The sequence below is a fragment of the Oreochromis aureus genome, linkage group 7 (assembly GCF_013358895.1).
Source record: "Oreochromis aureus strain Israel breed Guangdong linkage group 7, ZZ_aureus, whole genome shotgun sequence".
NCBI classification, from domain to species: Eukaryota; Metazoa; Chordata; class Actinopteri; order Cichliformes; family Cichlidae; genus Oreochromis; species Oreochromis aureus.
The window spans coordinates 27,271,560-27,284,564 of NC_052948.1; the positions used below are offsets into that span (position 1 = coordinate 27,271,560).

At 39.7% G+C, this 13,005-nt stretch overlaps 1 protein-coding gene across 2 annotated transcripts in view; it reads left to right on the forward strand.

The window, feature by feature from the left end:
- Positions 1 to 11,453, forward strand: part of LOC116321451 (receptor-type tyrosine-protein phosphatase zeta-like) — a 78,951-nt gene extending 67,498 nt beyond the window's left edge. For both annotated transcript variants that reach the window (XM_039615916.1, XM_031741311.2), the window contains exons 19-30: positions 808 to 942; positions 1,193 to 1,327; positions 1,694 to 1,869; positions 1,958 to 2,093; positions 3,198 to 3,344; positions 3,511 to 3,604; positions 3,697 to 3,770; positions 3,913 to 4,029; positions 4,385 to 4,540; positions 4,694 to 4,836; positions 6,535 to 6,670; positions 10,278 to 11,453. In XM_039615916.1, the coding sequence (XP_039471850.1) occupies positions 808 to 942; positions 1,193 to 1,327; positions 1,694 to 1,869; positions 1,958 to 2,093; positions 3,198 to 3,344; positions 3,511 to 3,604; positions 3,697 to 3,770; positions 3,913 to 4,029; positions 4,385 to 4,540; positions 4,694 to 4,836; positions 6,535 to 6,670; positions 10,278 to 10,430 (1,602 nt within the window). In that variant the 3' untranslated portion in view covers positions 10,431 to 11,453. The remainder of the gene's footprint in view (positions 1 to 807; positions 943 to 1,192; positions 1,328 to 1,693; positions 1,870 to 1,957; positions 2,094 to 3,197; positions 3,345 to 3,510; positions 3,605 to 3,696; positions 3,771 to 3,912; positions 4,030 to 4,384; positions 4,541 to 4,693; positions 4,837 to 6,534; positions 6,671 to 10,277) is intronic.
- The last annotated feature ends 1,552 nt before the right edge of the window (positions 11,454 to 13,005 follow it).

The window sequence follows — 13,005 nt, forward strand, 5'->3', positions numbered from 1 at the left end:
TGTTACTGAAGGCCAAGGCAATGCCATCTACATAAGTGTTTAGAGTTGGTTAGACACTGTGTTTCTAATATTTTAATGGCTAACTACAGTAAAGACAGTTTTGTCTCCATTTTAGAAGTAGGAAATTCAAAAGACATGTCTGAGTTTAACGACTTGATGTGAATCATCTGGCTTCATGGATAGATAAAGTTGGCTATCATCTGCATAGAAGTGAAATTGTATGTTATTTCTTCTAATAATATTGCATATTATTTAAATGTATAATGTCAATAGAATTGGTCCTTGAGAAAAAGAAGACTCAACATTTACATGAACAGCCCGGATAGATATAACTCAAACCACTGTAGTGCAATTTCTTTAAAAATTAATTCATTAAAAACTCTGTAGTAAAATATTGCGCTAAGTGTTATCAAATGCTGCACTGAAGTCTAGCAGGACTCTGACAGTGTGTAAGCTCACTGTCAGAGGCCATAAGAGGTCGTTAGTAACCTTTAGTAGTGCTGTTTCTCTTCTGTGATTCTGAATCCTGACTGAAATTCTTCAAATAAACCACCAAATAAATAAATAATAAATCCAGATTCATAAAGGAATGGCGCAACTATACTTGAAACAGCTATCAATGTGGTGTTTAAGCATTCAGAGCAAAAACTCCAATGCACAATCTTTTTAATACCTGTATTGTTTTTCACATTGCAGTGTAAAAGTACATGAACACAACAAAGTCAGCAGAACAAATTTCCCGTCTTGCACATACACCTGTGACATTCTGATTTGCCAAAGATCATGTCAGCACTTTGTGTTTCTCAGGGTTTTAAGAAGCCACAGTTGTACGTTGCTGCTCAGGGGCCTGTGAGGCCGAGCATTGAGGACTTCTGGAGGATGATATGGGAGCAGAACATCTGCATCATCGTCATGATCAGCAACCTGGTGGAGAAAGGATGCGTAAGTGTCTCGTCATAGTTTCTGAAATTACATTTATATTTTTGAGTTGAAATATATATGAACATAATCTGATGACAGACACAGAGTGAACTTGTGTACACTCATGTTGGTCAGTAAAGGAAGAAGTAATTCTGTAGCTTTTTTAAAAAGAACCTTCACAGTCCTCTTTTATGAATATAGATTAACCAAAGAAGAATCTTATCCATCACATTAATTTTAGCATTATATGCATGTGTTTACTGTGTGTTAGAGAATATGTGATCAGTACTGGCCACTGGAGGTGCAGGAGGAGTACGGCAGCTTTCTCGTGACTGTGAAGAGCACTAAAGTCCTCGCCTACTACACCCAGAGAACCTTCACCATCAGAAAAATCCAGATAAAAAAGGTCAGCCTGTAGCAGTCACCCTTAAGTATCCTGAGTAATAACAGAATTTGAATTCATTTTTTTATAGCTCTAATTCACAAAGATAGTCACTTCAAGAGAAATAAAGACGCTAAAATATTAAAAAGGAGTTCCCTTAATGGGAACTAGTTGGGGTGAGGGGAAAGAGAATATATACAATATATTTAGATTTTCATGTTACTTGTAGCTAGGCCAAGTAGGAGTGGCAAGAAATTATTTTAGGGTGACAGTACCACAGTAGATCCATCCATGGATGGCACAAGTTGGAATTTCACAACCCGAGTGATGTCAGTGAGTCACTGTTGGTATCTTCCTGTTACTGACTGGTTTGTTCTTGTCCACCTGCAGAGTTCTCAGAAGGGGCGGGCCAAGGAGGGGGCCAATGAGCGGACTGTGACACAGTATCATTACACCCAGTGGCCTGACACTGGCGTTCCAGACTTAGCTCTGCCGTTCCTCAGCTTCATCCACAAGTCGTCCAGAGCCAGGACAGATGACATGGGGCCACTGATGGTTCACTGCAGGTGGGAACTGGCAGAAAGAGTTAAAGATCTCATTTTCATTGGCAATTGAATATATATGCTTAACTTTAATATTCTTTTTGCCACGCAGTGCTGGTGTTGGCCGGACGGGCACATACATTGTCCTGGACAGCATGCTGACGCAGATCCAAAATGAGGGCTCCGTCAACGTCATGGGCTTCCTTAAACAGATTCACACTCAGAGGAAATGCCTGGTGCAGACAGAGGTCACCCTTACTCCTGTCCATACACAACCATACCCATAGTCAGCAACACACCACTAATAATAATACTAGCTAATAATAACGACTTCTTTGTGGATGGTAAATCCTGAGTCTCTACATGGCAAGTTCAGTGTCATTGATCCGTGCACCCAGACTGGAACAACTGACATTAAATTTGAACCAAACATTAATGCAGCCCAGAAGATTAAAAAAATAACAAAAGGAGAATCTCACTGGCAAGATTTTTCCTCAAGCAAACCCATGCCTTGGTATGCTGAAGCATTAGCGGTGCCTTTCACTGGAGCTAAGGGGTTGAGCCCAACTCCTGAAAAGTAACCCCACATCCACCAAACAGACAGATTCATCCATCGGGCTGCCAGATGGAGAACCATGATTCATCACTTTTCACTGCGTTACACTGTTTAGATGCAGCTGCTTGGCCATGGAAACCCACCCCATGAAGCTCTTTATGCACTGTTCTTGAGCTAATCTGAAGGCACATGTGGTTTGGAGGTCTGTAGCAATTAACTGCTGAAGATGTTACACACTGTCCACTTCAGCATCCGCTGACTCTGCTCTGTGGTTTTAGTGGCCTACTACTTCAAGGCTGAGTTGCTGTCATGCCCAGTCTCTTCCACTTTGTTAACCGTTGACTGTGGAATATTTAGTAGTGAGGAAATTTCCCAACTGGACCTGTTGCACAGGTGGAATCCTGTCACGGTAGCATACTGAAATTCACTTCAGTGCCTCAGACTGACCCATTCTTTCACAAACTTTTGTAGAAGCAGTTTAAGAAAGGTGTCTGATTTGATACCCTAGTGGCCATGGAAGTGATCGGAACACATGAATTCAATGGTCTGGATGGGTGAATGATTACTTTTAGCAATGTTGTGTACCAGTATGATATAGAGGGGTTACTTTGACAGTTACTTTGACAACATTTTGATCACCTTTGCATACACCCTCTACATTCATTCCCATAATGAGTGACCACAACTGTAGACATTTCTTTCAACCATATTTTGATTCTGTGTAGAATCTCCTGTTATGAGACTGTTAAAAAGGTTTAAATGACAAATTTAAACTTCCTGTTTTGTCTTTCTGCAGGAACAGTATGTTTTTATCCACAATGCCCTGGTGGAAGCCATCTTGTGTGGCGAGACAGAGGTGGCAGTGGCTCAACTGCATAAGTACGTGGACAAGCTGATGACCCCAGGGCCTGATGGAGGAACGGGGATGGACCAACAGTTCAAGGTAAGCTGATCACCTTACTCTCAATATGTTTCATTGAGACAGACACAGTCTCAGACAGTCTTCATATTAGTTAGTATGAAACTGTTATCATACTTATTATCAGACATCTTTTAATGAAAGATGGGGGTTTTTTTAGTTGTTTACAGGTTTTTGATGTTTTCCACAGATGGTTTGTTACACCAATCTGAAGCACTGTGACTATTCCACAGCTCTGCAGGACTGCAACTACAACAAGAACAGAAACTGCTCAGTGATACCCAGTGAGTCTGACACACTCGTCAGCTGCAGCTGAAAATACTGCACATACACAAAAACATCTGTCTGCACAAACATGTTCTATCTCATTTTGCAGTTGAGAGGTCACGAGTGTGTTTGCCGAAAACAGCAGGGGAAACAGCAGACTACATTAATGCATCATACATCGCAGTAAGTCATATATATGTATATGACTCTGTGTGTGTGTGTGTATATATGTGTGTGTATATATGTATATGTATATATCATTCATCATTAATAGCCACAGTTTGAAGTAATGAGACATTTAAAGTACTCTGACATGTTCCTGCAGGGTTACAGGCACACCAAGGAGTTCATCATTACCCAGAAACCTTTGCCTGTCACCGTAAAGGACTTCTGGACAATGATATGGGACCACAACGCCCAAGTCATTGTGTCACTGCCTGGGGTGAGGAACAGTTCTTTTTAAAGACATGACTTAAAGAATCTGGTGACTAAATCCTCCTGGGGCTCTTTGTACATGTTTGTTCCTTTAAATTTAATATTTGTTTTATATCTCAAAAAATCTTTTCTGATTTAATGGTTTGTTTTGTGGTAAATGTATTGAGGTTTTCTTGATGTGTTAGCCCAGACTAGCGATCTGTTCAGGTTGTACACGACCTTTTGAAGAAAGTCATGCTCTCTCTACAGTATCATGGTACATACTGTAATTACAAGCAGCCAGGTTGGAAAACATGTAGTTGCAAGTTAGAGATATCTGTGAATTATCAGAAATGCAATATAATGATTTCTTGTGTTGGTAGATGGAGGAAGAAGCAGAGCCATTTGTTTTCTGGCCTTATAAAGGGCAACTGATCAGCTATGAGATGTTCACTGTCACTCAAAAGAGTGAGACTCATGTTTGTCTGTCCAACGAGGACCTGCTGATAGTTCAGGACTACATACTGAAAGATACAAAGGTTAGTAACATGGCAGTTTGAATTCCCTCTAAAAAATGTATCCCAGTTTTAATTTAAAACCCAAGCCCATAAGAATAGTTGTCATGTGGACATGAAAACTCACTCTCATGATCTACTGTGACTGATGTTTGCTGTCTTTTCTTATCTTAATAGGATGACTACGTTCTTGAGGTGAGACACTATCGAGCTCCCAACGGGCCAAACCCAGACAGTCCCCTCACTTCCACCTTTGAGCTTCTCAAACTGGTGAACGAAGAGATCCTCACAAAGGACAGCCCTACTGTGGTCCACGATAAGTAAGGCCCTTGGACTACTTACAGTACTGTCGTCTGGTCTGATACTTGTTTTGTAATCTATATATTATTTACGATCTATATCTATGTATCTGTCTGTCTGTCTACCTACCTACTCAGGCCTTCTTGTCCAACCTCTGAACCTTCTTGTCTGACCTCTCTGTCAGGACGCTGGTTCAGCATTTTGAGTTTATTCTGTTTTGTGATTCTTTGTATTGTTGGTTTAGGATCAAGTTTTATACCTTGAGTTTAGTTCCTTTTATGTTTTGAGTTTTCTTGTCTTTGGTTTATTCTCTATTAGGTTCCCTTTGTGTCTCCAAGTCCTAGTTGTTTATTTTTCAGTTTACCTGTTTTGATTCATGTTTGTTAGCAGCCAAAATAAAATGTTCACTTTTTGTTAAAAATCTATTTTTGCCTTTGATTGTCTGCATTTGGGTCCTCATAAAAAGCTGCATGGTCTGCAGCCACAGACCGTGGCATTCCCAAATGCGCTTCTAGAAAAGTGGCCAAACTTCCTCATAAACATACAGTTGAAGCTGCAAAGGGTGGGCTGACATAATATTTACCCTATGAATGAAGACAGTACAAGACAGGGATGTTTCTCAAGTTTATATGCATGTGAAGGCAGACAAGCAAATACTTTTGGGAATATAGTGTATATAGTGGAGATGGAAGTTGTGGGTGTGTTTGTATATATATATTGATAAGATATATATATATATAGAGAGAGAGAGAGACGTTGATTCTCTGATACATACCACTACGCTATACAGCGATGACAAGGCTGCTAAAAAAGCTGCAGCCACCAAATATCAGCAGAGAATAAGCTAAGTCCTGAGTCAGCTGAATCAGAAGAACAAGATCCGTGCAATCAACAGTGCCAAAGGAGAAGATAGAAGCCATTGGCATCAAGGCAAGCAAGCTACTTACCATGTATGGAGGGTTTCACCTAAAATCCAGCACCTGAGACTGTGGCCAAGGCCTAGTGAGTGTCAGAACTACTAACCAGGATGACACAACAAAGATCCATGAGTACATCAGGAAGATGGGCACATAGCATTGCTTAGTAAATACCTCAGGAAGCAGAAACCGGAGAAAGAAGAAGAGCAAGAGCTTCCATGATGACAGACCCGCAGGTACCACTGACAAATAGAAGAAGGGGCTGATATTAAGAAATCCCACCAGTAGCTGTACAAAGCTAGATTGGAAGACATCACAGAGGCACTAATCATGGCAACAAAGGAACAAGCTCTAAGCACAAGATCCATAGAGGCTGGGGTCTAAAAAACTAGATAAGACCCCAGCTGCAGTCTGTGTAAAGAGGCCCCTGAGACAGTCCAGCTTATAACAGCAGGCTGCAAGATGCTAGCAGGCAGGGCATACATGGAACGCCATAACCAAGTGGCGGCCTAGTCCACAAGAACATGTATTGAGTATGGCCTGGAACTCCCAAGGTCAAAATGGGAGACGCTCCCCAAGGTGGTTGAGAATGACCAGGCTAAGATCTTGTGGGACTTCCAGATACAGACAAACTGGTAATGGCTAACCATTAGCCACCATAGTGGTGGACAAGCAGAGGAACACAGCTGTAGTGACAGATGTAGCTATGCCAAGTAATAGCAAAATCAGGAAAAAAGAAAACACAAGAAGTTGGAGCCACTTGCCCATATAATTTTATTTATTTTGTTTTTTGTTTTTTAGTGTGGGTGGGTTTACAGCAGGACTGTTCTGTGCTCTCTCGTCTCTGACTCGCCAGTTGGATGCCGAAGCGTCAGTGGATGTCTTCCAAGTAGCCAGGCTGATGAATCTCATGAGACCTGGAACCTTCAGCAACATCGTAAGTTTGTCTGTCGCACAATAATTTTATTGTAATGTAATATTGTAAAGTGTACTTCATTAAATTATAATATTTAAAAAATATATAATTAGCATCAAAACAACAAGGCAGTTGTTTTTATTGTAATAGGCGCTTTATATTTGGGGTTTTTTGTTTGTTTGTTTGTTTAAGGGTATAATATGCCTTAATAGCTGTGGCCTTTTTCAGCAGGAAAACAGCAGTGAAACGGCAAGAAGCACAACAATGAGTTTGAGGTGTTGACTTCCCCTCCAAATTCTCAATCTAATCAAGTATAAGTAATTGTTTTTTTCCAGCACTTACTGGACAAAACAAGTCTGATCCATGGAGATACCTTCAAGGGTCTAGTGGAGTTCATGCTGTTTTGGTGGCAAAAGGGGTACCAACATAATTTTCAATTCATTTATTTTTATTGCCACCTTGAGGTGGCTACAATCCCCTCAAGTTTTATATTGTAAAGTAAAGATCCTACAATAATGCATAAAAGATCCCAACAATCAAATTTCCCTATGAGCAAGCGTTTGGCAAGATTGGGAAGGAAAAACTCCTTCGAAGTTTTGTACAGTTTCTGAAATAGTCCACTTTCTCTGTTGATAGAGTGACATTGACTTTGAATGGAGAAAGTCACCGCTCACGTCTACTTGCTTTGTATGAAGGTTAATAGTTCAAGTGATGGGACGCTTTTCATGATCAACCAGCATATAGCTATGTGCTGACTTAATGACAATACAGTAATGTTATTAAACTTTTCACCCTACAGCCTTCATTTTACCCTCAAAATGTAGCTACATCACATGAGCCAAGGTTTGGGGGTGAGACTAGGTTTCACAGTGGGTTCACCCGAAACCTTGCCTGATTGTGGCCCACAGCCGTTTTCACGCCTTGGCTCGTGTGATTAGGTAGAGGATCAATAGGGGGTTCATGTTTGTTAGCAGCCAAAAATAATCAAAATCAAAACAATCAAATTGTAAAATTGAGTTTCAATAACTGCAGATGTGCCTACCTTTTTAATTAGGGCCCATTTTCTCTCACAAGCAACCGATTCTGGTCGGTTCAGAATATCCGGCATACTTAAAACACCTTTGCTCCGATTCTGTTCACCAATGGTGTTCATCTACTCAAATCAATCAAGCCCCACGCTGAGTGTGCCAAATTGCAGGATTTCTTTATGAGAGAGAAGACAAATATGGTCCAGTTATAACTGGAGCATATATATAATTATACAGATAAAAATAAATATACTTTTTGACCTGGAGCCATTTGTTTCAGAGGAATGCCATTCTGTGCTCCCATTAACTCTTATTCACTAATTTCTCCAACCAGTTTTGGAGAGAAAGAAAATAACTTCAGTTTTTAACTTGCTCTCCTGACCTCAATTTAAGCACCACACATAGCAAAAACCCACACATACAGACAGCAACTTGTCAGGATGCTCACAGTTTTTAAAGCACATCAATATCACATTTGCTCTGAATGTGATATGGAGAAGCCTCATTTTAAAGCCAATTTGTGAGAGCAGTGCAAAGCGCTTCTCTTACAGGCATGACAGAGAGAAAAGGGGCCATTTTCCATGTCACGCCTCCCTCATTTGAATATCAATTGTGGATTGGTTGGCCTGTGTCATAGTCCTGCTCCCTCACCCCTAAGGGGCACACCTACCACTGGGTCATGTGTTTTGTCAGGAAGTCTGTCAGTGGCTTGGAGTCTGCACTTTCACTTCTCTTGGACTGACAATTTTGGGTGCAAGGGACATATTTCTCATTTCTTTTTTACATCTGACAACTTTCAGTATGTTTAAAACAAACAAACCACTTTTACAGTGTCTGCCACTTTATTAGGCACACTTGTTTTCACTGTACACAAGCTGTTTATCTAGAACCTTTCATTCACATCCACAGTGTTCCACATCCTTGCAAAAACTTTTTGGAATTGAATTGTAAATTCTAGTTGTTGTAGAAGGATTTTAAATTAGATTCTGAATTTAACAGGGAGCCAGTGTATTTTTAAAAAAGCCAATATGAGAAAAATATGCTCTTTCTTGTCAGTACTTTTGGATCAAGTAAAAGAGATTTTTTTTTTTTTAGAATAGAATAGAATTCAACTTTATTGTCATTGCACATGTCACAGGTACAGGGCAACGAAATGCAGTTTGCATCCATCCAGAAAGTGCTTTAGTCGTGATATAGATATATTACAATATATATTAGCAATAATAGAGATGTGTAAGTATATTACAGAAATGGGTCTATTATGGTATGTTATAATGTACACAGTGTGAAGTATGTTATGAATATTCTATAACTATAAGTATGTACAGGCTGTAGTGAGTACAAGCTATGTACAGGATATAAATATGAAATAAAAAAAACTATACAGAAATCTGAGATATACAGTTATACAGAATGTGAACTATGTAAGTTATAAACAGTTGTGGGATTAAAAATGATCGTATGTACAGAATGATTATCTACACAGAACTATACAGTAGTGGTAAAGTGCTAGTGGTTGTGGGTGTGTGTATGTTCAGTCCATGAGTTTAACGTGGGTCAGATGTCAGGAGGCAGAGTTCAGGAGTCTGACAGCTGTGGGGAAGAAGCTGTTCCGGTACCTGGTGGTCTTAGTCCGGAGGCTCCTGTAGCGCCTCCCAGAGGGCAGGAGGGTGAAGAGTCTATGTGATGGGTGACTGGGGTCTCTGATAATTTTCCCAGCCCTTTTCAGACACCGCTTCCTGTAGATGTCCTTTATGGCAGGAAGTGGTGCTCCGGCGATGCGCTGGGCAGTTTTCACGACCCTCTGCAACGCCTTCCGGTCCGAGGCAGAGCAGTTCCCGTACCAGACTGTTATACAGTTGGTCAGGATGCTGTCGATGGTGCAGCGATAGAAGTTCACCAGGATGTCTTTAGCAGAGTTCTATAATAATGACAGCCTACAAATGTATGAACTAGCTTTTCAGCAAAAACTTTTTTCAGCAAGGCAGCATGGTGGTTTGGTGTTTAGCACTACTGCTTCACAGCAAGAATGTCCAGATCACCATTTGGCCAGAGCCTTTGCGTGGAGTTTGCATGTTCTCCTTGTGTTTGTGTGGGGTCTCTCTGGGTACTCCAGCTTCCTCCTGCAGTCCAAAGACATGCAGTTAGTGGGGTAAGATTAACTGATAATTTTAAATTGCCCATAGGTGTGAATGTGAGTGGTTGTCTCTGTACATCAAATTGGCTCTCCAGGGTATCCCACCTCTCCCGCTGTAGTAGCTGGGATAGGCTCCAGCACTACCTCCTGAGCCAACTCGCAATTGTACAGGTCATCTAGTAATTAGAAGGTTGATGGTTCAATCCCTGGCTACTCCAGTCTGCCAAATACCCTTTTGCAAGATAACCCTAAGTTGCTTTCCAATGTATCTATTGTGTGTGTAAATGTTAGATAGAAAGCACAGAAAAAGAAGTGGATCAGTGACTGAGGCAAGTTGTAAAAAGCACTGAGTGCTAAGGCAGAGTAGAAAAATATAAGAATCAGTCCATTTATGCACAGCAGGTCAGTTAAACACACAAAACTGTATAATGAACATATAATGAGTTGTTTACCCATTTTCTAGGAGCAGTACCAGTTCTTGTACAAAGCCATGCTGAGTCTCATCGGGACACAAGAAGACGAGAAAACTCAGTCCTTTGACGCTAACGGAACCATCGTGACGGAAACCACCAGCACCGCTGAAAGCATCGAATCCCTGGTGCCAACGAATAAATAAAACCAACAAAAAATACTACACTTTTACAAATGAGCAACAGCATTTCGTCCCTTCCCTGAAACCACCAACAGAGCTGCTAGTGAATCCAGACTCTCGCTACAATCACTCAAGAAATCTTGTCATTCAAGACTCTGCCTTTTGTAGATTGAGACTGGTATGAGTTTCCTCTTTACAGTTTTGTAATGTGTGCCTTTTTGCTCATCTTGAATTTTTAACTGTGATATAAGCTGTAGACTAATTGTTCAATGTTTTTAATGCTGTACTGCCCTGAGACTAACTGTCAACGCCAATCTTGTATTTATTGGCGCTGAGCCAAATGTGGGGGAAAAGGGAAAAGCTGCATCTTTTTACATCAAATGCTAAAGTCAAAAGAAAGACTCTTTGTCAGACTCTGTCAATATTATTGATTTTGTTAATGTGTCTTTAACAGAGCACTTGCTCTCTTAAATGTAAATTCTGTTTAAATTGGTGTAGCGTGCTGAAGTCAAATATAAAATAAGGGTATCGAATAGTAGATTAATGTACTGTAAATAATATTATAATAATACCCTGAATGGACCAAATTTCTATTTATGCTTTTCACCTTTGCTTTTATTTTTGAAGGGTTTAATTCTAATTGCCTAGCTGCTTTTATACTATGGATTTTGTAACAGTCATGCATGGGTACTGACCTTTTTGGTTTTTTGGTTTGTTTTTTAGCTATAAAGGAATCGCTGCTGGCTTATTAGCTAAGGGATTAAATAAGGGAAGGAACACCAAAGGGAGCCTGTGAGAGTGTTTTGTTACTGTGTGTTGAACCACAAATATACCTGCAAAGATGCAACAGACACATGAACTATTAGAGGTTTGCTCATTAGTTAGTTAAATACACTGTTTTGTATACAAGTGATGTTGGAAATTTCCAATTTAAACATTTGGTGTCAAGATGATGTATTAATTCCATTGTAGGCAGCAATTAGCAAAACTGTAGATTAGCAGAATGAGTTTCAGCTCATTAATATGCAGCCCTACAGAGAACCAACAGGAGGCAGGTCAAAGGTCACAAGGTCCAGACAAAAGAAAAAAAAATGAGGAGAAACAGCCTTCTGTGAGCCTGACAGGGGAGAGATGTTACCGAATCAAGAAACACAGAAAATGGAGACATACCCAATTCCATTTCTAATGATGATTCTTGTCTGTGGATTATACAGTTCCCTTAACAGAGTCATGGACTAATCCCTGGTTATTTCAGTTGATTTTTGCATGTGTTAATCCAGGCTAAGACACTGTAAGAAATGTGTCTTTTCAGGACAGAAAATAGGTCAGTGTCCAGACGCTGTATCCACACTTTAATTTGCATTTTTGACTTTTCATGAATACAAACTTAATTGTTCTCTGCTTGGTGCCCTACTTTATATGGCTGCATTTAAAGAAGGAGCAAAAATGCTGATCATCCTTTTCTGAAGACTTGAGCTCAACTAATTAAGTGATCAGAACCATGTCACAAATATAAAAGTCACAAAAAAGCAATACAGGTGCAAAAGTTTGCATTGCACAATAACTGTTTTTAATATCTTAAAGCTTGGTGCTGACAAATACCAGCCATAATTATAAACATGTACATACTGTGTATTGATGCAGCAAAAATTGTGTGCTGCAGCCTATATCATCATTTGGCCTCCTTTGGGGTCAAGATGATGTATTAAGTCCATTCTAGGTACCATTTAGGAAAACAGTAGATTAGCAGAAGGATTTTCAGCTCACTGATATCCAGCCTTACAGGGAACCAATGGGAGGCAGATAAGTAATCGATAAAAAGAAAAGTAAGGGAGAACTACTGCGTGAAATGGACAAATCAAGAGTGTGGAAAGTTCTGAAGATAACAAGGAAACCGTTATTGCAGCTGTAGACCGCCATAATTGTCTTCCAGTTGGGTCTGTGGGTGACATGTTCCTGTTGTGGTTGGGAAGTGGAGGACTATAGCATATAAGAATTATATTTATTATATTGTGCATTTTAGGACACAGTAAAAGATCAATCAAAAAGACAAATAAAAAACATTCATTATTATTCAGTGTCATATTCTCTGTCACTAACAGATTTAACATGAACACATGAATCCGAACCACCTTAAAAATACCATGTGGTACTAATAGCTAGCACTACAGGGGAAGAGCGACTCTAAACCTTAAACATTGGATGTTGTGGTTCCGTGCACCATAGGGAACATGGTGAACCATTAAAACAGATCTTATATATATCCGGCTGCGGAACACTACTTTAACTCCTGACTATACTCACTTTTCTGTTTAGGTTTAGGTTTAGAGGCAAAGTCACAATCTACATTGTAGAGAAAAAACAAACAATAAAAAAAACATAAAACATGTCATTTAGTGTATTGTCTGATAGTAATGTCTAATTTAACAAGAACATATGAAACCAAATCACATTAAAAATCACAATCTGAGTTTGTTTGTTTTAGATGCAAAATCAAAGTTCTACAGACCAAACAACAAAATGCTGTTTTTAAAGCCTTGTCAACACCTATCACTAACACAAATATATAATAGACATATCTCTCAGGTTCATGTGAAAT